Source organism: Diachasmimorpha longicaudata, chromosome 7 (genome assembly GCF_034640455.1).
Source record: "Diachasmimorpha longicaudata isolate KC_UGA_2023 chromosome 7, iyDiaLong2, whole genome shotgun sequence".
Classification (NCBI taxonomy): domain Eukaryota; kingdom Metazoa; phylum Arthropoda; class Insecta; order Hymenoptera; family Braconidae; genus Diachasmimorpha; species Diachasmimorpha longicaudata.
The window spans coordinates 3811954-3837077 of record NC_087231.1 but is presented as its reverse complement, the minus strand read 5'-3'; the positions used below and the strand labels follow the sequence as shown (position 1 = coordinate 3837077).

General features: G+C 35.9%; 2 protein-coding genes and 1 long non-coding RNA gene across 6 annotated transcripts in view; 2 read left to right on the top strand and 1 right to left on the bottom strand.

Annotated features, from left to right (window-relative positions):
• The window catches only part of LOC135164895 (uncharacterized), a 65575-nt gene that overhangs the window by 30568 nt on the left and 9883 nt on the right, over positions 1-25124 (top strand). Inside the window, exon 3 of the long non-coding RNA XR_010299403.1 lies at positions 23219-23867. This is a non-coding gene — a long non-coding RNA (uncharacterized LOC135164895). The remainder of the gene's footprint in view (positions 1-23218; positions 23868-25124) is intronic.
• On the top strand, positions 1950-6124 carry LOC135164883 (uncharacterized protein KIAA2013 homolog). 2 transcript variants are annotated; one of them, XM_064125652.1, is made up of 6 exons: positions 1950-2175; positions 2845-3344; positions 4394-4631; positions 4712-4950; positions 5029-5256; positions 5429-6124. In XM_064125652.1, the coding sequence occupies exons 1-6, from the start codon at positions 2161-2163 to the stop codon at positions 5889-5891; spliced, it is 1683 nt and encodes a 560-aa protein (XP_063981722.1). In that variant the 5' UTR covers positions 1950-2160; the 3' UTR covers positions 5892-6124. The 2 variants fall into 2 exon arrangements, with proteins under 2 accessions (XP_063981722.1, XP_063981721.1); XM_064125651.1 differs by having other exon boundaries at positions 1950-2417; positions 2873-3344.
• Positions 6298-25124, bottom strand: part of LOC135164881 (metabotropic glutamate receptor 8-like) — a 76485-nt gene continuing 57658 nt past the window's right edge. For 2 of the 3 annotated variants that reach the window (XM_064125646.1, XM_064125648.1), the window contains exons 9-17: positions 21192-21347; positions 19342-19468; positions 17666-17777; positions 12294-12517; positions 11425-11705; positions 10982-11286; positions 10693-10821; positions 10019-10471; positions 6298-9885 (exon numbers count right to left, since the gene is read on the bottom strand). In XM_064125646.1, the coding sequence (XP_063981716.1) occupies positions 10250-10471; positions 10693-10821; positions 10982-11286; positions 11425-11705; positions 12294-12517; positions 17666-17777; positions 19342-19468; positions 21192-21347 (1556 nt within the window). In that variant the 3' untranslated portion in view covers positions 6298-9885; positions 10019-10249. Of the gene's footprint in view, positions 9886-10018; positions 10472-10692; positions 10822-10981; positions 11287-11424; positions 11706-12293; positions 12518-17665; positions 17778-19341; positions 19469-21191; positions 21348-25124 lie in introns of those variants that run through there. The other variant, XM_064125649.1, reaches the window with a different exon arrangement.

Genomic DNA, 25124 nt, shown 5'->3' with positions numbered 1-25124 from the left:
TGGCTTCCCTGGGTTGATCTGGTGGCGTTGGTTCCTTTGGGGCGCGGTGAGTGCTGGACGTTTAAATGCCTGGAGATAAACTCATTGGACTAGTGGGTAGAAATGAATCATTCATGCATTTCAAGCACCGGGTGCATCAATTCAGAGATGAATTATGAATGATAAATTGTACAGCGTGCATACAATGTCAATCGAATTTAATCGAAAATGCTTGTGAATAAAAAAGAGACGCATCGAGACGGCCATCAATTGCTGGCACGCGGATTGCTCGTTTCACTGGAGGCATTAGAAGTTTTTTTTTTCCAGGAGGGGAATATTATATATAGTACACTAGGCATATCCCGAATGGCAAGAGGATGTGTGGGAAGTGGCGCGGGAACTATGGTTCACCATCGTTATCGATGGGGCTTTTTTATTCCGGAAAAGTATAATTCATATTGGGTGTTGTTTGGGGATAAAAATAAGTCAATGGACGTATTCATTGTTAGATTTATGGTGTCATTTTTTTTATTGTTTGGAATCGCGTGGGGGGAGTTCCCTTTGATATCAAATATGGTTGGGTTCAAATTGAATGTCAATGGTGCTGTTGATTACGTTTGTTCATAGTGAGTATTAATTTTTGTTGATTAAGCGAGTGACAGAGGAAATTGATGATTTATTGAAAATTCTATTGCTGGAGCGTTAATGGGAAAAAGCTCTTCATTACGAGGGGTTCACGGGTATGTGGAGAGAAAAATTATTTAAAAATTATGTGAATGTTCCGGAATCTGATAGTCACAACAACATTCGGTAAAAATTACCCGCTTTTTCATTAGTTATGGACTTTTTCAGGAAACTTTCAGGAAAACGTCCGGAATGTTGGAAAAAATTATGGAACGTTCAGTGAAAAAATGCATAACTGTTTCGGAATTTTTACTGAATATTATTTCAACTGGCAGATCACGCAGCACGCACGTAATTTTTAAATAATTTCTCCCCTCGTGTAAAATCATGGGACTTGATATGGATAGAAAATAAATCAGTAGCGAAGTAAATTTGCAATTAGATTGTTTTTCATAATTTTTCATCTCCCAGAAGCTACAGAATACAAGGATATACATAAAGCGTTACCAGAGCATTCCGTAATTTTCCCCCGGTGGAAAATTATGATTCTGTCATTTATATTTTCTCATCCCACTCCGTAATCATCGATCATTGTAATTGATTTAAGAATTAAAATAATTCTTGCTCCCTTGAAAAAAGCGTCGTCTTTCCACATGTAAACACTTCATCGATCCGCTCCCGTGGGACAAAATGGTGCATAAAAATTGGTGACGGATAATTCTGCCATTTAGATGTTGAATGAGTTTCCCTCTTGAGGAATTAACTTCATATGTGGGGAAAAAGAACCCTAAATCCAAGTGGAATCAGTTCAACCGAATAATCCACATCATCAGAATGTTAGTTCTTAGTTCTTGATGTTTTCTTCCCTGTTTAACTTCGAATCACGTCGCACAATTTCGTGTCCTTATTGGATATGGAAATTCTAATCGCAATAAAATCTTGAGGGGAGACGTGCGTGAGATTTGATGGTCGGGAGAGTTGGGGACCAATTCAGAGACTTTTGATACACAACGAAATATATTAAAAACTTGGCAAAGTGATAACCCAAATCGATTTACCCTACATATCATTTCGATTTTTAACAAAAATTAATTTTTATTCAACAGCTTTAATCGTTACTACATAAATTAAAATGAAAAGGTGTTCATATCCTCTTCCCCCCCCCCCTCCCACCAGCTGTTAATGTCCCTCGATCTGGAGGATATTCAATTATTATAAAATAATCCAGTTTCCTATATTGAAATCGTGTGGAATGCTCTATATGTAGTTTCATTTTAAAAAAACTTTCATTCAAATGGAGACACTCGATTGGCCCCCGGCCACGCGGCCAATGGTATATTGACACTGCTGGGAAATACGGAGCAGTGGCTATAACCTTCTAAAATGACGTTTGTTTACTCAATCGTAGTATCGAAAATCCTGAGATTTTTTCCAAAAAACGCATGAATATCTGTAAAATCTGATCTTCGTCGATTGAATGAATCGATAATGGATTTAAAGTATTTAGTTTTCTCGTAAATTACATTCTCTACTGGGTTTTTAATACCTAGTAAGGTTATGTTTGTTCGTCACGTAAGACAGTGTTTATAAAATCCTTTCTTTAAATTATTATTTATTGAAATATCCAATCAAAATGCGGACTGGGGGTATGTTCGATGTGCGTGAATTTGGGAAACGGGTGCGGAGGTTCCTCGATGGAAATTATTCGTGTCGTAAAATCTTGGTCTTCGTGATTGTCGTGGGTGGGTTTGTCCTTTATTTTGGTCAACCTTTTGCACACTGGCTGTTCTCTGGGAGCCGAGAGCCGGTGGAAGGTACATGGAATGTTTCCATAGGCATTTTAATAACTCCAGATAATTGGATTAATATAATCAATCACTACAATTTGTTTTAGTGAAGGAGTGACAGCATGAAAGTGTTTAATACTATAAATTTTAATTCAATTGAGTATCCAGTTGTTTATAAAATTCTTTGTTAATTAGACAATTATTAATGCTTCAGTATGACATGCACATTCTCTTAAATTTTAAATTCAACTTTTCAGTTTTGGTTGGTATGAGGAGGTCATAAGAACGTCATAAATTTCAAGATTTCTTATGCCATCTTACAAGAATAATTGTCCAACAGATTAATACATATTATCAGAACATACAATTTAATTTTATCTTATTCACCTTATTTATTATTGGGACATATTCTATCATAATAATTGAAGATTAAAATACATCTGAATTGTTCTAGATACCATTAACTGTTCGTCAATTTTTAGCATATGAGGATCAATGCATTCGTGAGAGGCTCTCGAATTTTCATAACGACGTATCAAACGATGATGCAACAATTTTGAACGATTCATCGAGCGACAAAGACCACAATTACCTGCCATACATTGGCAATGGTGTATTCGGAGTTCAAGTGTCTCCAGTTGGGCGTTTGTACATACGTCAGGGACGTACACTCTCCCTCTTTGCACAGTGGGATCCTCTCGTATCAGTACCTCTGCCCGATGATACTCCACATCGTGAGGCAACTGTCATGCACTTTACGGATGGAACTGTTTATAAGTATCAGTGTTTGAGGAGTGGATATCACGTAGATACTCAGTACTATGCGCATAGAACCTTTGACGGTATTCTCGTGGAGGATATCACTATTTTCAATCCGTCTAGTGTTACTCAGGAGGTACCACTCAGGCTTAATACGGCACCCCATTGGACTGATTATGAAATTAAAAGTGTGAAGTAAGTTTATTGTTTATCTATGAAAGAGAGGAAGAGGGGAAGTATTCTTTAATAATGTTATTCTTATTTCATTTGGTAGTGTAAATCACTCGAAAAAAAAACAAATATTTTGCAAATAACTGGCTCTCTTAGCAAAAGAATTATAAAAATTGTCACCTGATTCAGAAAGTTATTTGTTTATGACTGAACTATATGGAGTAGATAGTTTCTGTTTTCATATTTTGTCTTTAAATGTGTTTTATCTGCTTGGTGTAGTCCTGCATCAAGCAGGGATACACAGAAAAAATGAAAAAATACTGAAAAAAAAATTAAAAAAAAAACTAAAAATATAGAACCCGACTTTTTTAATTCATATATTAGGATAAATGCAATAAATGCAAAGCCGGTAATGTCTAGTTTAGCGGGGGGGGGGGGGGGAGGACAGGGACATAAAAGGAAATAATTTCCTGAGGGGTTCATGGAGCATTATTTTAAAATTTTGATCTCTGAAATTTTTTTAATTATTTATTGCGCGAGACGGGGAGGGGTAGTTAAATTCATATAGCTATCTGCTGATATTTCCCCTTCAGTCACCCCCCCCCCCCCCTCTGATACCCCAAAGTGACAGATAATCGCCCCTTCCAGGAAAGTTTTCTAATCCGAGGTTCTACACATTTTAGAGTAAGATTATTAATATGAAAAGAAAATAAAACTAATCAATAATTTTTCCGAGAACAATAGTTTAAAATGTTCCCCTCAAACCCCTCAGGAAACCATTTACTGTTATAGCCCTGCGTTGCATTTATTGCAATTATCCTAAAATATAAATTAAAAAAAGCGGGCTATATATTTTTAGTTTTTTTTCAACATATTTTCATTTTTTTGGGCATCTTTGCTTGATGCGCGACTGCACCAAAGTTGCAGATAAAATAGAAAAACAAAAATTATCTATTCCAGATAGTTAGCATAGTTCAGTGTATCCAACTGGTCCTTACTTCATAACGAATTTTGCGAGAGCGAGTTATTTAAAATGGAGACCTCAATGTACTAATTCTACTGAATATTTCAAGCATCCTAGTGGATGGCCAGAACCATGAATACATGATGACATCTGGTTACGTACCTCTGCCGGACTCAAGTCAGATAATAGTAATTTCGATATTACACAAACATCCACAGAAAAATGTAGTAGTGAAACCCAGAAGTTCAATGAACATTGAGTTCTTCACCAGTATTTCTTACAGTGAGCCACAAATTGCTAGGAGATACGTGGTTGAACGTGAAGTCACTCAGAGAAAAGCTATTGAAGTATGTAAAAATATTCTCCAATCATCAATAAAAAAAGAGCACAAAGCATAAAACATTTAACTGAGCAAAGTTCTCTCCAGGCAATGAGAAAAGCGCTGAACACGCAATCGGAAGTTTTGAAAGATACCCACATGAGCACATGGAGGCACTACTGGCACACAGGATTCAGCATAAGTAAATCAAAAGCCAAAGGTGCCTTGAATGGCCATAAAATAAATTCGACAATCTACTACGTTCTATCTCAAGTTCCGAAGGGGATTTTGAACGTTGAAAAATCAGTTTCCAATAACGAAGGCTGTTATCGTGGCCACCACACACTGTAAGTACCCGATGAAAGTCAGTATTTCACCCCTCCCAGTGTCCCCGGCCCTTTAACATCGATAAAAAACAATCACAGGGATGCGACGAGATTGTGGAGAGACACGTCACTGATTGATGGGGTGAATTCAATAGTCAAGGCGTGGTTGATAACGCTGGAGAAGCAAGGATGTCATCATTTGTTAGCTGGGGGACCCACAGCTGTACAGCAGGCCATTGTGTTGAGTCTTGGAGGTCTTAGATTCAGTAATCAACATGTAGAGTTCAACATCGATCCACAGTATCTTCATCGAGACTATCTTTTCAGGTAAAATATCCTCTCACGAGGAGATTAATATTTTTTTCATGTCAGGTAATGTTTTTGAAAGGATGATGAGGGCACTCATCGTGAGGATATCGACCGTACTCTTCATTCATTTGATTAACCAATCACTCGAGAAGTAGTGCCTTGAAACACTTGATATTTGCTGTTTTCACAGGAGAATAAGCTATGGGAATGTCACACACGTAAACATCTCAGTAACCGTAAACGAGGATAATCGTGCAGTACTCGGTGTTGCATTGGATCGAAGTGACAGTGACTATTATGCCTGTGACGCAGCATGTTTGGATTCGCCTGTACCTCTCAGCCAGACATACACGAATTTTCCAGTTAAATTAACACAACCCCTAACAGCCATATTGTACATAACATCGGATCATCAACACATGCAGGACTTACGAAATGCACTACATGTACATGCTGTTGATGAAGCACCAGCTCATGACCACCATGTGATGGCACTGCACAAACATGGCCATCAGTTGGGTGGATTGCCAACATTTTTTTGGGTCAGCATATGCTTTCTCATTGTTATATTTCACATGTTTCTTTGCAAACTCATATTCACGGAGTATTGCGATCATCAGGATCGACAACGTGGACGATACATGAAACCATGAATATAGCTTTGTCCAGGTCTTTACATCTACCTATTTTATTTTAAATGTTCTGAATATTTAGTTCGTCTTTTGTTATGTGTACATAGATTTTGTTGGAGAAATATAGATTTTTCACTGAATTTTGAGAAATGAGACTATGTAATGCGGCTATTGTTTATTAGAAAACAAATTGTATATGTATTTCGAGGCTAATTGTTATGTGCTCGCCAAATTTATAAAATAAATTCTCAAAAGACATTTTGGGCTCTTGTTACTCTCCTCGTGTATCTTTTTATGAACATCCTAACTATAAAATTAATCGCTCTCGAATTGTTTGAGCCATGTTTTTTCACAATATTTTCGAGATTTCGATATTTTTTTGCATATCGATTGTGTGGAAAGAGGTTGTTTATATTTAATTGCGGAATTGAGATTGCCAGTGATTTGACTAGTTTATTATCAAAGAATCATACATGTATTTCGAAGGTGATTGTTACATGCTCATGAAATTTATAAAATAATTTCTTTAAATCACATTCTGTTCTCATAGGTGTTTTTTACATTTCTTCACAAACTTCTGGTAAACAACGCAGTCGTGAGCAATATGTGAAACCGCGCATTAAATTATCCCCAAATTGTTCGATCGAACTATTTTTTCTAATACTTTGCGTATTTGTATTTTTTTTTTGGAGATTTTATTGGAAGAAATGTTCAATTTCATTGAATTACGACCATTGAGACTGTAGCTTACTACAAAAAATAGTACAGATATTTTAAAGTTGATTGTTCCACAAAATCGAATGAAATAAATCTTTAGAAACACATTACGTTCGAACAATTTATCCGTGCATTTTCATCGAGCGATATCAGTGTTTTCAATAATCCATTCGTACACCTATCCAAAGAATAATTACAATATGCGATGGCCTTAAAATAATAAATATATAAGCGGGAAGTGAGCAGTTTTACCTACCAATTGCCCATTTAAAATCTATGAACATGAATAATCACGATATCTTGATCGCGATTAACAGTCAAATATTCATGGAATTATTTTGATCGATATATTTGATTTTTCCGTTCAATTAATAATAAATATCAATGACCTGCATGTTCTATAATTTTTTGACGTATAACATTCATATAGACTTCCAACAATCTACTCGTAAACACTTATCCGGCGTGTACAATATTTACATGAACAGTATTTTTCCAATTGTTTAACAAGTATCAATTCGATTATTGATATAATCTATGGAACAAATTATAGTTTCGCCATCTTACTGAATTTTCTTTTTTGGCAAGCGTTCTATCATAATACTTAAGTAATAATAGACATTCGACCATATCCTTTATTTATCCTTTTGATATTAATAATTATTTTTTATAGTTTTTACCATAATTTTTCATAACAAAATTATAAAATCAATAACAAGCGTTTTTTTCCTTCACAAAGATATTGCATTGTGACATTGCAGACAAATGATCACTAGTGCACGCACACGTATAAACATATTTACATTATTAAATGGTTGAAGTGTTGAAATGGCGCGGCTAAGATGGCATTTGCTAATGCTTTCTTTAGATGATTAAATTCATAAGACACATTAACACTCAACTTATTTGTTATCTATTTACAGTTTCCATTGTACCTCAGGTAAACATGATAGTCTACGATACTTCCTCTAAAGCTTTGTTTTCTCAAGTATCGCACATCCCATAATCTCCATAAATCACACCGAATTTATCTTAGATATTAATACTTGTTTGATAAAGATGAGTCATGAGCAATCTTTTCATATCAAACACTGAATATTTATACACAGATTAAATACTGAAGGATCAGTTTAATTCCTTTGGGGATAAATCCAATCCCGCCACATGAATTCACTGATTAAGTTTTCACGCCGATACGCGGAGAGAAAAGTTAGATAAACGTTATATAGAATATTGCGGCAAATTTTACTTTACCGAAGGTAATCGAAAATTAAGTAAATGACACTAATGACTAGACGATTGAAATTTTATTTGCAACTTTGAACACAGTAAGGGCGAATATTTGTTACGTTTTTAATGAGTAAATGAATGCATGAACGTCGTCAATGATGTTCAAAAACTATTAATTAATTCATGGACTTGTAATGCCCAAGAAATGCTTTTTGTGAAGAAAAAAAAATGGAATGATGGTAAAAATTACTGTTCTATTGGAAGTGAAATTTTACGATATCGCAGTAAAAAAATGTTATTCATCACTGAAAAAATCCTTCACATAGTTGCAAATTACGCAGTATTGAGCAATTATTAACGTACATGGGATATTTTTTAAAGTACAAATTATAACCATTGAAGTTTTGGCACTGACTAAAAAAAATTTCGATTATTTTCACATTTTTCCGCTCGAATGGGAGTCCAAGAGATTGAGTAATTGATCCCGCGCCACAATTATATGAGTTATTTGGCAATTTTTCATTCACTTTTTTCTCCGTGTAATTTATCCAGCGCGAAAATTGGAATTGACTGTCGTCTAATATACATTAAACACTTCACCACGATATTAAATCGATAGATTTTTTGTTTTATTACCTAGCAATTCATTTCGTGCCGCAAAACTGCACGAGATTTCAACAGCAGTTAAACAAAAATCAATATCGTCAATCATTAAAAATCAATTACCATCCAATCCCGAAGCGCATATGATTGTCCATGTAAAAAAAATATCATTTCCACCGCTAACAAAAGGTCACCAGTATTAAAAAGTATTACAATTGAAATCTCAGTGCAAGTCGATAAGTCATCAACAAAAAAATGAAACAACAGAAACAAGTGATACATTTTTCGTAATTGAATTGAAAAAATAATTAACAATTTCCTTCGTTTTATTTATTGTATATCGAGTATCATTCACTAATTGCCTACAACGATAAAAATTTATGTAGAAAATTGCAGTCTGCGGGCATTGCACGGTATTAAAGAGGGCTCGTGGGAAACGAGGCCACCGGATACTTAGTTGGTCCCCGTGATACGCGTTTGCGAGGCAAACGAGCCCAGTCCCGGTTGGTGTTCGTTCAGTTTAACACTATTATAATACGTCCCCGCAATTGCGATTTACTACACGCACAACGGAAACCAAATACCGGTGTTGAATGTCTTTCACCCTTTAACTTTTTTCATGGTAAAAATAAATAGTCAACGTATATACACAATTATTTCATAACACAACATATGCTTCAACTGCAATTTGTCCACACGTTTCATTTCCTCAATTTTTCCTCCTCTCCATACAATCCTCGGATGTTGATTAACCAGAATCATCACGATCCTCCCAAAAGCACAAACTTTTCAAGTCATTTCACCCTTATCCAGTCAATTAACTATCTGAAGTTCATATTGCAATAGTTTTCCCCGAGGTTCGTTGAGAAAAAGAAACAACTGCATTAGTGTTAAGCACAAATTTACCCAAAAAGCTCTGACCTTTCGTGGATTTGGATCGAAGGTCGGCTGGAATAACATCAGAATGAAACGATAGCACTTGGAAATGGACACAAGGAGTAGATCTCTCTCGATAGCTATCAACACTCAACCGTGGGAATAAACAAGATCTCATCCCTCGTACAGTGTTTACATTGAAGATATGACTCGCTTGGCTTAGTTGGTCTTAAATTTCAGGGTGACACATAATGGAGTGACATCGAAACTCTCTCAAACCCACCACTTCCCGATTTTCCTACCTAAACGAGTCAACATTGCAAGAATGAAGAAAAAACCGAGGAAATTTAAAACCTCGAAGCCCTATGGAAGACATTACAATAGTTACATTCAACGCCTACAATCAAAACAAATCATTGATTATTAACCGCCCAAATTAAGATGAGAACTCTGAGAATGTTGGCGAAGGACTGGACATGACGAGTCTTCCGCTGTGCGCCGATGGTGAATTTCCATTTTCATTAGTCTCATCGATTCTCGCTGATATAGTAGGTACATCACCACAAGTGATCGCCTCAATCTCAGATGACTGGAGAACAAGGAATAAAAAAAAAGTATTAAGGAAAAAACGATAATGGAACATCGAGAAGCTGAGATGTCACTCAGAAGATAATGAGGAAAGAGAAATGGGAGAAAACGAGGTGTAAGGATGTACTCGTTACCTGGACGGATCCTGTGAGCGACAAATCCAGAGGATCAAGTGAGACAGGCTCATTCGTCTTGCTCACATCATGGAGATCATGACTCTTTGGTAGTTCATGTAACAGTGGAACTGTGAAGTGAATGTCATTTTCGTCAGTGGGACCAGTTAATTGAGTATTGTCTAACAAATCCTCCCCTCGGGGTGCTTGATTCTCTTGATCCTTTGCCCTCGAGGGGAGGGGTATTGCGACCTAGCTGAACGAGGTCTCTTCGCAGGATGGGCTTGCTGGTAACTGGGACTCTCCGTTGATAGCCTTTACGTCGGGCTGGCTCTGCCTCGTTGGACTACTCCTGGAGTATGACGTTACACTTTGCATTGTCTGACTCCTAGGGCCTGTGAAGCGCATACTGTAGTTCTGACGACTGTGATGTCCTGGACCCACATAACCACCACCGGTGACGCCCGGTGCCATCTGAAGTCAGAATAAATGTAAAAATATGTTGGTGAACAATCTACACCTATGAACAACCAAGATGAATTCATTTTCGGAGCTCCTCTTGAGTTTGTAAATGGAACGTCATATGAATAAAATTATTTCCTCATCTATTCACTAAGTAGATTGCGACAAGGCTTGTGCTCCATTGATGACGAAAAAAAATCACAAGACAGAAAGCCTTTGATCACAGTACTTACGTTCGGATGGCCTGGTCTGATGTTTTTTTCCGGTTGAAAAATTACGAGATATACTTTCGGGATGAATAGACATCCCAGGACAACTGTAGCTGAGATGCTCAGACACATACACATACTCGCTATTTGAATCTGTGAAAAAGGAAGAAATCTGTGACGAAGTGAAGTACATCTAATGAGAATTTTAATGATGCACTGGCCCAAACAAGTTCTGTCTCAACAAGACAATCATCCAGATAGTGAATGTGGACAGAACTTTGCTGGATGTATAAATTATTGTGACAATATGTACCGTATAATTGTTGTAAGTACTGAAGTAAATTGGTACGAATGCCAGCCATACGATGCACGTCGAGTACATGGTGAAACCAATGTATTTAGCTTCATTGAAATTTGCTGGTATTTTTCGTGTTTTAAATGCATACAATGTGCACATGAGTATGAGTAACATATTGTATACCAGTGACATCATCAACGAAAATGTTGATACACGACAAGTGAGCACTGCTGTCAATGGACTTGGATGAATCTCTTTGATGTCCGGTGGTTCTATTACCAGCCAAGCTATTGCACCGAACAACTGGACCGAAGTTATTCCTGGAAAATAAAAAAAAGCAGTTGAAACTCCTCTCGTTTTTTACTCGTCTGCGGTGTCGTATGGTTAAAGTGAATGAAATACGAGAGATGGATTTTATTTTATTCATTGATAATGGAAATACATTGAGGCAATCTCACCAATAGCGATAGCCACTTGACTCCTCGGCGAGGTATATGACGGCCTTTTCACTGATATCTTGTCCACATTTATTATCCGTGATATGCGAATGGTTTTTGTTAGTAGGGCACTGTAGCAGATGCTCAGGCATAAACCCAAACCGATGCGCAAGGACGTGCAGATCCAGATTGTTGGCTCACTCAGCATTATAAAAGTCATTAGGTAGCAGGAGAGAACTCCGGAGAGTAAAACATAGCAGAGCTCGCGGCCGGAGGCTTTTATCACGGGGGTATCGTTAAACCTTTGGAAATATTGGGAAGTACTATGAAATAGGGTCATTCATAATTAGAAGTTGCATTATTAGAAGTTGAAAAAATTAAATTTCATTGTTACTCATTTTTGAGGAAATGACACTGACTTCAATTTGAGAGAACAGAGGAATAAAATTTGAATTCCTGATTTATCCACAATTTAATAACATATTGTGCCGTTACCAGTTTTTGAAAAACAGTTTTTAATTGAGATAATTGTAACAGAAAAAAATTCTAACGAAATTTGAAATAAAAATTAAATTTTCGAATCGAATTCATTCTTTTTTTCACAGTTGTTTAGGTGTGTTATTCCGAAAATTTTAATTAAAATTGTTTAACAATGCAGGAACGAATTCATTACAACCTATGGAGAAAATTGATCACTCATAAAAAAAAGGATAGTTTTATTCGCCATTCGAGAAGACGAGATTGAGGCATTCGGTGGAAAAAAAATAACTCAAAGTTGATAGTTCTACACGAGAAATTTCGCTTGATGAGATTAAAAATTCAGCAGATGGAATGAAAGTTTTTAAGAGGAGTGAAGAGAAGTGTAATGAAGGAAAGTTAATATAACGTACCGCAAAAAAATGAAGAAAGTGAATAGAGTACCAAGTATTCCACTGATAGCGAATGCAAGTGGCACTATTGCCCATGGACTGCGCCAGTGGATAACTTCAGCGGGTACTTTAATGCATTTAGATTTCCAGATATCAGGTGCTGAACCTGGTGCACAAGTGCGACAGGTGTCGTTGTAAACGTAGGAAGTCTCGGAGCAGCTCATGCAACTCCAGCAACACGCGTCCTGTAAATGAATTCAATTGCCATTTTGAGATGGTGCTTTTACCGAAATTGAATTTTATATTACGAAGAGATTTTTATTTTCATTTGCCTCCCACTTTACAAACTTCACTCCAGTTATTCGGCTATTGAACATATATCAATAAATATTTCGGAATCTGCGGTGGATAAAAAAAATATTACTGTAATCTTTTTGGCAACACAAATTCTGTCAATAAATTTTTTTTGAAATGCTGTTAGTTAAATTCATCAAAGAATTACAGGGGTTAAAAAAATATCGAGCGGCCTGAAAGAACAATTTTTGAATTTAATTCGAGTTCAACTAATAAAGTACTCTTTGAAATCTATGGTATCGATGCAGCACATCACCATCAGTATTTTGATCTGTGATAATTGTTAAACAAGGCCATCATGACGATATTGCTTTCCCCTCGAATTCCTGTACACGTATGCTTCACACAAATGGAAATCGTTTTATGGCTTCGGCAATGAATTTGATGAATATCTCCCATCATCTATTGAAACGATTCAAAATCAATTTTCTCTCTCCAATCGTTATATTTTCACGATAAAATTTGGCAAAATTCTAGTAAAAGCAAAGCAATAAATATTCGACAAATATGCCCTAAAATTACACTTTTCCCGGTGATATTTGACGACCTGTACCATTAACCATTAATGCTCACCAATTATTTTCACTAGCGTTATCCTTCGTCTGACACTTGTCACATGGAGTCTTTCCAAGAACGCAATTTATGACGATTAATTGTACAACAGAAACTGTTTCGCTACGATGACCTTAATGTTCCCATTCCTTTCCGTAACACACATTCAACGAAGAACTGAACGGGATTAATGAAAGTAAAAACGTGAACGAGACAGTAACAGAAAAAAGAGGTAATAGTCTGGAGTTAAAGGGAATAAAATAGTGTCCAGGGGGAAATAAAAAAAAATCCAAAGGAGGGGGCGTTAAAAGGACTCCAGAGAATTGTCAATTGCGACAGATACCACAAGGATACGTAACAAAGAGTTAATGCTATTGCATTATCATTTTGTTATTAGAAGGCATGAACACGATGAACGAGTCAAACATGAATGAAAATCGAATGTACGTTTGGTGAATGGAATCAATCGAAGAAAAATAATTAAACAGAGCAATTATTTGAAGCAATAGAAGTTGGAGAAGTGAAACGAGTCAGTTGAGAGTCAGGCAAACATGGTGAGAAATTCAGTTGGAGGGTGTGATGGAGAATTTCTACGTCACTCCGTCATACGTGGGATAAAAAAAATAGAGAAAACGCTTTTGTTTGAAAAAGCCCTGTGTTCTCTTTGAGCTGGTGACGAAGGTGTGGGAAACGAGACCCCGAAATATACCGAACGTGTGCTTTGTTTTCTTGGTCAATCGAATGGCTAAATTGCCCAGACATCGGATGGTAAAATGGGAGTGAGGGGCGGGCATCGATTGGGAGTGTTTGCTACAGCTGCATTTTGTTTTAAAATAAGTGAATATTTTAAAGAAATATATTTGCTGTGGGGTAACTATAGGACAAATATTAGGAATTTATTTAGGAGATATCTATTATTATTAAAAATAATGGGGTAGAGAAATGCACCAGTGCAACAGATAAAATGCTTTCTCTTCAGCTTTTATGTCCCCATAGGGGATGAAAATATTAATTAATTATAATTTACAGTATATTAGTAAGGGAAGCAAAGTTTAATGAAGAAAATATTGGTCGTAGAATTTTGGGGTGAAAAAGTTTGGAAGGACAGACTTCAAAATATATCGAACGTGTTTGGTTTCTTGGTCAATGGAACGGCTCAATTGGCTGGAGACGGCGTGAATGGAAGGGGAAGGGGGTCATCGATTGCAAGTGCTCCATACAACTGCGTTTTATTTCTCTTCAGTAGTTGGAAAAAAATAAAAGATGAGATCGAGGGAAAGAAGTTGAAACAAAAGGTAACAATAAAATGTAGAGATCTAGTGGGGCTTCAGAGCTATTGAAAAGTCATTTCAAGTTCTTCCGCGCCCACACACAGCGGAAACAAAATAACTGCCCTGTCGCTTTAGGTACGTCTGTCTCGAGAGAAATCATAGTGACAGTGCGAGTTATCTCTGATGAAATAAATGAACGTTAAATGCACTTCAACACGAGAAATATCTGGCGGATAGTTGGCCTGTAAATTCACTTTACAACTGTTCAGTTTGGGAAATGGAAACACCAAGTAATAATCCAGGTTGTTCGCGAAAGTTTTGGATGTGTTAATTCTCATTATTATGGTTTTGTTATGCCTTCACAAGTATGGTAACTGTCACAGCTCATGGAATCAACTGTAAATATTGATGGAACCCCTGGACAAATTTGACGAAACTCACTGGGGAGAAAACCCTGGGGAATCAAAATGGCTGTGGTGTTTCGAATGACAATGGTGAGGGACTGGAGAAACTTTCAATTGGATAACAGTGGATAATCTCTGGGGAAATGTAGTGTTAAGTAAATATTCATTGCTATTTGCTCTGATTTGCACTCAGAGAAAAAAAATATTCAGTTGTTGACAATATTGATGAATATCATTTGTACTCAATTTTTGTTGAAATTTATAAAGAAAATTTTTTGTTTTATTTTGCACTCCAATCGTGATTGGCTTTGAATAAGTCTGAGTGATATTGATTTACAAATTAACTGAAAATTTCAGGAGCGCTATGAAAAAACGAATTTAATTTGACGTAAAATATCGAATTTTTATACTGGCACATGCCTGACCTTTCAATATAAAAATGAAACAATGAATATTACAAAGTTCACAAATGAATAATGGAAATACCGAAATAACAGCAATTTAATTACACGCTAATTGTTTTCTATTCTTGCAAATACTGAAGGGCGTCATTTCAACTTTGACTTCCACGTGGAGGTTACTCAAAAAGGAGTGCATTTTTTTTTTCATTTTACTTTCCATCGCGGTTGGCTTTGCACGGTTACCGAGTAGTATTGATTAAAACTAATTGAAAAATAAAATTTAAGTTGAAATATAGTATTAATTTTTTATGCTGATATGATACCTGACCTTTCAATACACAAATCAAATGACACCGATTTTTGTTCTTCTCGTAATTTTTTAAGGACATCATTTAAATCCTGACCATTACGTGGAGGTCACTAAAACTAAATGAAAATTTGGTGTATGGTATCCATCAAAAATTAACTAAAAATACCAAGATATTATTTATTATTGGAATTATTGGAAAAATATCTCCGAAAAAAAAAAGCCCGGAAAAACTCTCGTTTGGCCGGGTTCGGGGCGGAGCCCTTCCCCCCCCCCTATAAAACAAGAATAATTAATTTATATTAAAAATAAACTGTAAATGTAGTGAATAATTTAATACAAATAAATTCTTTTTCTGGAAATTTTCATTTGAAATCAAAATATATCCGAAATAAATTAAAAAATGAAAAATTAAGATTTATTTTGCGGATATTTTTTCCGGGATTCGCGAAGGTGCTTAATCAACAACCCAACCATCATTATTCAATTCAAATTCTCGGCAGGGAAATTCTGTAAAAAAAATTTAAATTTGTTCCGTCATCACACAAAATTCCGGAAATTTTATCAGAAATTCCCACCGATCTTCTGCCTCAGTAGCACTTGAATCTTTATATCCGGCGCATTAGGATTATTTCCCGTACCAATACTAGAATATCTTCACAGAATTCCCCTCTGTGCACCGGGACAAAATAAATCTTTCTATGGCACGTACTGACGCCAAATGCACCACTATAAAAAATTGCACTTTTACAACACGTTTATCATCCACCGATGGAGCGTATTTATTCCAAAGGGAATTTTTTAACGGTTAACGAATGGTAGAGTTGAATATAACGAAATGAATATTCGTTAACAATTGTGAACATTCGTTGAACATGAACGAATGAACGTTCGATGGAGCCGAATATATCCCAATCTACACCCGCACTCCATTCATTAACAACTGCTAATGCCGTTTATGAATGTACATTAGGCTGGCCCATGCAAGAATTAAGAAAAGATGTCCAATTACCGATTCTGGAGGATAATGGAATGGAAAGTGCTATAAACACTCAAGAATTTTTTCAGATTTTTAAAATAAATTTAGAGGTCAGCGCAAGATGTTTAAACTTTTACATGACCTACTGGCAGTCAAAAGTCATAAAACTCGGGTAGAAGTTAATTTTTCTCAATGACTGTTTCGGGCCAGGTGCTGACGCTGCTTGAGGAAAGACCCAGTGCCTCCTCCGGGTATCACACGTTAAAATTTTTACATATTTACATATTTGCCCCGGATATGTTGCAAACAAGATATGTTACGCATTTTAAATTTTTTTCCTCGATTCCATTGCAACGTATACGACTACCATAAATACACGCTCTCACCGGACATCTGTCACTAAACAAAAATCTTTACGTTGTACATAGATTATTTGAAAAAGTGAAAAATCTAAGCTGACAGTCATAAATCACAGCAAATTCATCCGACTAGAATCGGCGACTAATTTCACAATTTTGTTAAATTTACGGAACAAAGGATTCTCTCCACGTGTCCGGTAACGGACTCTTCGAAAATTCCAATGATAGCTCTGTGCTGTTATCAGTTAAAATCGTTGCGTGAGTGAAGGGAAATATTTTGTTGCCCATTTCCGCCAAAAAATAGAGTGATTTCATCATAAATTCAGATATACGATCCATGAAAGGATGAGGCATTCCTCATCCTTTTCACTCACCAACAAATGTCAGGGATCGAGGTATCAAGGGAGTGGAAACAATTTTTAACACCGTTGTATCGGTGACGTTAGCTGTTATGGATTGATGGAAAAACAAGTTGTGGCGCGAGAAGAAAAGAGATTTTGACATTGCCAGACATCGCATCGCTGATATCCGCACTCCTAGGTGAAGGTGTGGACGCCGTCGAGTAAATAGATATACCAACTACCGCAACAGGATTATTCATTCTCCTGTTTTGATTCCTCTGGGCGGTTTACCGCTCCAATATTCTAGACTACAATTAAAATGGAATGCCACAGAGCGAAGCGCTTTTTTGTTGGGCATAATTTGTCAGTTTTTTCACCCGGATTTGTTTTTACGTTCGTTGTGTCCTGTGGAATAGTTGGATTACCTGGAAATTACGAACGTGACCCAGTGGACAATTGTCGCTGCAGGTACTTCTGGGTAAATTAGCTTCACCAGTACCTCCGGTCCACCTTGTCATGTTGATATCCAGGGTAAGTCTAAATGAGAAAAATGTAATGTTGAATTAGTGTAGTCTCTCGAGGTCTGGGAGAATGCTCATCATGGAGCGGTAAATTGAAATTTACACTTCACGATGAATATCTTAACGAGTTAAATTTGATTTCTGTTAATATTCTATTTCAGTGATTTTTTTTTATATTCTGGGAAGTTGGAAAGGACTCCAAAGGACACTGATATTTTTTTGGGGTCCGTAATGTTCTTAACGAGAAATTTTTACGTTCGACCAAGTGAACTGAAATGAATTTATTCAATTATTCGATAAAAGAAATATTGAATAATTTCTGGAAATTATTCTTGAAATTATTCAATATTTCTTTGAAATTGAAATTTCAATATTTCAGTATTTCTGGAAATTATTCTTGACATTATTCAATATTTCTTCTTTGATATGAACATAAAAAATATTCTTTTGGTTTTAATACTGCAGAGAAAAATATAATATTCCATTAGTGCATTTCATGGGAAACATTTAAAAGAGTGAACTTTAGTTTGATTTTTTAAATAAATGATTTTAGATAAAAATGATAGTATTTTGTGGCCCGTGAAAGTTGCCAAAAAACATGTTAACATTTCATGTTGTCCGTGACTCTCTCAACAAAAAATATTTTACCATTTTTCCCTTTAAACTCGGCAACCGTTCACCACTAGAATAAACTTTTGTTCTTTAACTGGGGGAATTCGTTATTATTCTGTCCTGTCCATGAAACCTACAAATATTCTATCCAGATATTGCGTAGCAGAATGATAAAGCGTACTAAATTTAATTGAATATTTGGTTAATTATACTGATTAGTTCAAATGCAATAGTGGAACGATAGAGCGTAATGAATTAAATCAGTATCCTTGGCAATTTCCTGTTTATTTCGGAGAGAACCTCTCGCAGAGCAATATACACTAATATCTCCTCTCAAAATCCATATTTCATTCAAAAAGATGCATTTGAAAAACTCATTTGTGCTGCTCAATCGATATTGACCTGGTTATCAGTAAATTACACAAAATCAAGAAAATGATATAGGAATTCAATGAATTATTATTCACTCATAAGTAATGAAGCGACAAAGTGTAACGAAATATGACCTCGTTTGTTAAATTTATATTCACAAAGCCGGCGTCTCCCACATTTTTTCCTGAAACTTTTCATGATGAGAAAACTCGAATGGGGAAGAGTCCAGCAAAATGCACACTTTGAACTTCTTTTGAGAGTTAATGTTGTATTGAATCAGTAATAGAATACCGTAATTTTGCCTCTTTGTGATAACCAAAGAGACTAAAATCATGTCATAAATCTATCAGCATGATTGTTCAATCGCTTTTTAAAAATTTACTTTCATAATTTATCTGTGTTATCGAAAAAAAGTCGGAAAAGTCGGAAGTTTCTATTCTTTAATTTATTCTCCTGCTGAGAATAAATTAAACTGTCGTCTTGAATTTACTCCACTTGATTTTCTAATTTTCCTAACTTCTCCTTGAATTAAAAAATTTCTTCACTTCGTCAAGTTTTTAAAACTCATAATTCTTGCTTATTGTTAATCAACGTACACCTCTTTCCACGATCCAATGCGCGTATAATCGAATCGTCCCTCCTCATTCCTCTGATACTGATAAATGTTGTAGTACCCATAGGCATCGCCATCAGCGTTGAATCTTATTTCCGTCTCTTGACGACCTGCGGAAAGACGGCTCGTTACTCAATCTTCATACTTACTTAGCGAATTTTCCCTCAGGTTAACAATTATTTATCAGCCCTCAGGCTGAGCAGACAGATGCAGCAGCACAAATACCGTCTCAACTTCCCTCTTTCGTTATTTCTATCAGTCTATTTGGGATTAAAATCTTTCAGGGACAATCAAAATAGAAACTCGTGCCTGACATTTGAAAGAAATGCGAAATGACCTTTGCAAGCGCTCTGTGAATATCAAAATTTTTTTAATTTTATTCAATCTCTAATTTCCATCGCATTTTTCGCGTGAATTTCATCACTAAAATATTATTATTAAGGGATAAAAACTTTTTTCGATTTGCGTTAGAACATTGTTACAAATGATAACCGTATCATCTGAGTTTTATTAGTTTTCTGTGCCCTTTGAATCTGTCAATCGTGCATGAAATGATAAGAGCAGACAACAAAAGCGGAAGTGAGAGACTACAAAATATTATGAAAATTCAAAGAGCGAAGGGAGATAAAGCATAAAAGACGCTACATTACATTAACTTTTGTCTTTCCGAGAGAATAAAATGCCAGCATTTTAGGGGCGGATCCTTAATTTTCATAATTTTATCCCTTATTTAAGATCCTCGGAACTTACCGGAATTATTTGAAGGATTATAAACTAAGTTACTAGGGATAAAAATTGAATCATCAAGGGATTTTCTAGAATTCATGAGTTACGTCTGCATAAATTGAAGAATAAATTTGCTTGCATTTTACTGTGAAAATTTCAATGTTTATTTGACACATCCCACGACTCAGAAATTTCCACCCCCAACTAATCTAAACTTCATATATTAAACGAGTAAAAACTCTTATTTTACCTGCAATTTTCATGAACTTTCAAGTTAAATTTGATTTATAAAATATCATTTTTATTCCGACAGAAAATTTTTTTCTGATTTCGTTGGAATATCGTTACAAATGACAGCCATGTGACCTGACTTTTATTAGCTTTCTGTTCCGTTTGAATACTCCAACCAGGCATGAAATGAAAACACAAGACAAAGAAAGCGGAAGTCAAAGGTCAAACAAATATCACGAATATTGAACCATAAAAGATGTTAAAATTTCTTATTCCGTCGAACAAAGAATTTTATTTTTCTAGCAGCGCTAGAAACGCTGCCTTGTCCTAGAGCTTCTTAACAGAAACTATAATTATTCTGTCTTACATATTGAATAAATAAAATCTAGAGAAACAACTCTATATTCACAAATTTCATAAAACTCCTCAATATCATGCACAAAGTATGTTTGTTATCCTGCCAAAAAATGTGGTTTCCCATTCCATTTGATAACTTCATGCATGCAGTGACAAGACAAAACTAAATGACAGAAGTGAAGAGTCGAAAATTGGTGAAGATCCAAAAGAGATGAGAGACAAAGGGAAAGCATTGATATATTTCGTGGAGAATTCGTATATTTATCTAAGAAGTAGTATGGTTCAGAAATTTTCACTCTCAAGTAATTTAGCATTGACTTGTTAATGAAAATCCAGTCTGTGTATTTCAGCAGTTCCCTCGAAAGATGCCAACGTGGAATATTCACGCTTCCCTTCGCATTGCCCTCTCGTCTCTTTAACAACATTCACCAAACTCACAGCACACAATACAAGAGTGCACATTGTCGTTTCACTGATTTAATTTCAAATGTGTAGAGAGCTGTTGCTTTGAATACGAACCGACGAATGTTACATTGCGTATATACTGGAGAAGATGTTGACCAGGTGGTGCTGGTGCCAGTGCATCGCACAGGTGGTGCACTGTCCCTTGGAGTTTGACACACTCGTCATCAATGTAATTGTGAACAGCATACGCCATTGCATAGACTGCGTCCACTGGAGACATTAACAATGATATATTAATGTGGTGGATGATAAGGAGAGATGCGGATGGTACTTTGTTGTTTTTATTTATTTTTTTTTTCAACTATATGGAAATGTGTTTTTCTTATCAAAGGGAAATTCTGACGTGAACTGCGAGAGAATGGAGGGCAATGGTGGAGTTGAGAGGATTACATTCATGTTCTATTCTCTTTGTTCGTATTATGAAAATGTCGTGAACAAATCGATTGAGAAAGAGGTCAGTTCCATCTCGAGATAATTTTTTTTTTTTCGGGTGAAATCAGTGTCTAGACTTTGGGTTTATCGGAGATTCCGGTTAGACTTCTGATACTATTTGGAAATGATTTTCACGGTGAAGACTGGGAAATGGGAAAGGGATCTTTCAGTTTGAAATGAGTGAGGATATTGAAGAAATCAGAAGTAGGGGTACAAGGAGAATAACGTAGGGGACTAATTATTTAGGAAATTTTGGCAGTTCTAATTACGTGAAAGTAATTTCTGGGTTAATTGTCCTGACGGCTCGCGGTAAAAAATGATTTGGTCTAGGGGGAAAAATAATCCAACTTATTCCGGTCCCAAAAACTATTTCTCTATGGTATTTACGGGACTTTCCCATAGATATACGCAATCAGGAGAATATTAGGGTAATTTGAAAATTTATTGAAAATTCGATATTAAATTATCGTGGGTTAAATTAAATATCTGAGAAATAATCAAATCACTTTGTTATAAAATGTGGAATTTTCGGAGCTGATGTTTCTTGATATTTACGTGAAATTGGACTACAGTGGAGTAATTTCAAGAGCCCTTGGAAAATTCACCGAATATTTTCACCAGTGTTATTTATGGAAAATCCCTTTCAATTCGGCCTATTACATCACTTCAGATGGGAATGAAAATTCAATTGCAATCGTGAAATGAATTTTTATGTTCTCAGTGTATTTGCACTGTCCTCCAATCTATTCACTTTTTTATTTCGCACGAGTGGAGGACTTAAATAACACGAGAATCGATAGGATTCACGGATCATAAAAAAATATTTACGACGCAATTCGACCTAATTTTTCAATTGACTTCAACCGAGATCTGGAAGTGCCAAAAACACTATAAACGGTTGTGTGAGTAAAAATTATCACCCGGAAAATTCACAACATGAACAAATCAGTTGGCGTTTATTTGTCTCTGAGTCGTGTTAAATTTAAAGAGTCCATTTAATCAGTTTTTTATCCCCTGAAAAATGTATTAATTCCACCCACCACCTATAAATCATGCAAAAGTTTCATCCTCCGTGTGCTCCTGTGTAATTCCCTGCCTCGTAAAAGTGGATATGAAATTTTGATAAGAAAATACCCGAGGGTGACGTTACGATAGCTCAGCATAGAGGGGAAAAGGACTTTGAGAGCATACCAAACTCCTCCCCTCACCCTCCTTATTTCATTATTTCACTCGTACACGGGGAGAAAAGTTGGATCGAAATTGTCTAAGAAATCACGGTAAATTTAATCATGAGAAAGTTAATCATCGAGCTCAATTCAAATTCAATGAAAGACACTTTTTCGAAAGACTATTTTACGATTTTCTCGGGGAAAAAATAAAACGTATTTATTGGTGTCTAGACTACTGCTCCGTGAACGGAAAAAATATAAGTTTGTTTTGCACTGTGGGAGCAGAATAATGGAGGACCGCATGCGTCACATTCAAAGTTTACTGTTCAACATGTTTACAGCATATGTTGTAAACATCCGAGTCTATGTTTTAGCGAGTAGCAGAGTGAAAGGGAAAATTAATTTGTCATGAAAAATTTCGTAACCGCAAATCAGATTTTCACGTCACAACAATATGACAATTTTGATTATTTTTTCCAGGTCAAAAGGAAGAAAAATGATGACAAGAGTTTTGGAGGAAACGAAAAAACATGAGCTCCGAATCATTGGTCTTCTCGTTGTGGTCAGGGATAAAAGAAATGTGATTGTACATGAACAATGAACATTGTTCCACAAGAGATAGAAGTAGACGCGTAGATTACGGACTTCATCTGCTACCGTGATTCCCGAAATACCAGGGGTTCGCGGCAATTTCTATGGAAAATGACGGATATCAGACAGCTCCTGAGGTGGGATCATTTATAAATTTCCAGGAGTGAGAGAAACTAAACGAGAAAATGGGAAAAAAAGGATGAACAGCACTTTACACGAAAAGAAAAACTTATCAAATTGAGGAGAAAAAAACGTGTACTAAAGTTGGAGATCCCTGGGGTAGTGTAGAGAACACATGTGCCATTTGTCCTTTATCATAGCAACATTGTGTGGCTCATAGTTGGTGTACGTAAAGTGTCACTGTGGCAATTCCCCTAACAAGGGATTTTCATGATCGAAATCCACCGGAGAAAGACCCGAGACCCAGACATATGACTGCAATTCGCTTTCTGGTTAGAGTCACACGGTTGTAGCTGAGATAAAAATAAATGAATGGCTGCCATGTAAATGTGGAGAGAAAATTTCAAATCGAGTGAAGGTAGAGTGAGCTTGGCTGCCCAAACGCAGACACTGACTACTTAATTCGTTTTTGTAATTGATTGATTATTTTTTTTCCGGATTCTATAGCCGCTCCCCCTCTCTAAAATCCCTAGGGAGAGGGATTTGTATTAAAATTCACCCCAAAATTTTAATAATTGTGTTGTGGATTATAGTTATTTCATAATGATTGATATTCCCCTAGTGCATATTTGAATTTGTGCTCGTCATGTGCCACTTTCTCGCTTTAATAATGCAGAATTTTTTAATTCAAAGATTTAAGTAATGAACTTGCTTGAAAAATATTCAGTCACGGATTTTTCAACGACACCTTGCTGATGAGCAGACGCCAGGCAAAATTAATCCCAACGAAATGAACGTCATTTAGTTTTAATAAATGAATTTAATAATGTTGGGATTCCAGAGGAGATGAGCTCATCTGATTGATCCACTGATTGAGTTTTTTTTATTAGAAATGGGATAGTTATAATGATTCTAAACATTTGAATATTATTTATTTACTTTTATTTTATACGCTCGAAAGGCTGAAAAGATTAAAGGGCCACCACACCCTGGACCTGATGACTCACAATAACCCAGAACGGTCCCACTCATGCACCTCTGTTTAGACCCAAGAAAACAGCATACACATCATGCCCCAAACTTTTTAGAATTTTCACCCATCAAAATATTTTCCAATGTCAAATGGAAACACGAAAATAAAAGAAATATAAATCGTACAAAGATCTATTCAGTCCATCTGTAAATTAATTTTTGATAAATAGTTTGAAATGTAAACTCTAATAATTTTTGTAAATGATTGATCATTATTTTTTCATGATCATGTAAGAACTCAGTAAATCTGCATCAAAAAGGATTTTCGTTCGAACATGCTCTGAAATTCTGATAATTTAGGTTAATAGCATGAAAATGTTTAATTGAAGATATTATGAATTGAAAAAAAATTTTGCAATTTCAAAAATTTTATTCCAATTTGCGGCGAAATTCTGGAATTCACATTATGTGTCACAGTTAATTCATAAGGGTAGCTCTCTGGTAGTGTGGATTTTCACCTCTGGTGACCATATACCACTTTCTACCATTAATAATGCGGAATGCTGGGAATCCAGAGAGATGAGCTCCCCGAGTGCAGTCAGTAATTACTCAATTATTACCGGAATTGATTGATCATTTTCTTCGTGGTTCCACTCATGTTTCAGATAAATTTCCCTTCGAAATTCCCCCTCCCCGAAATTTG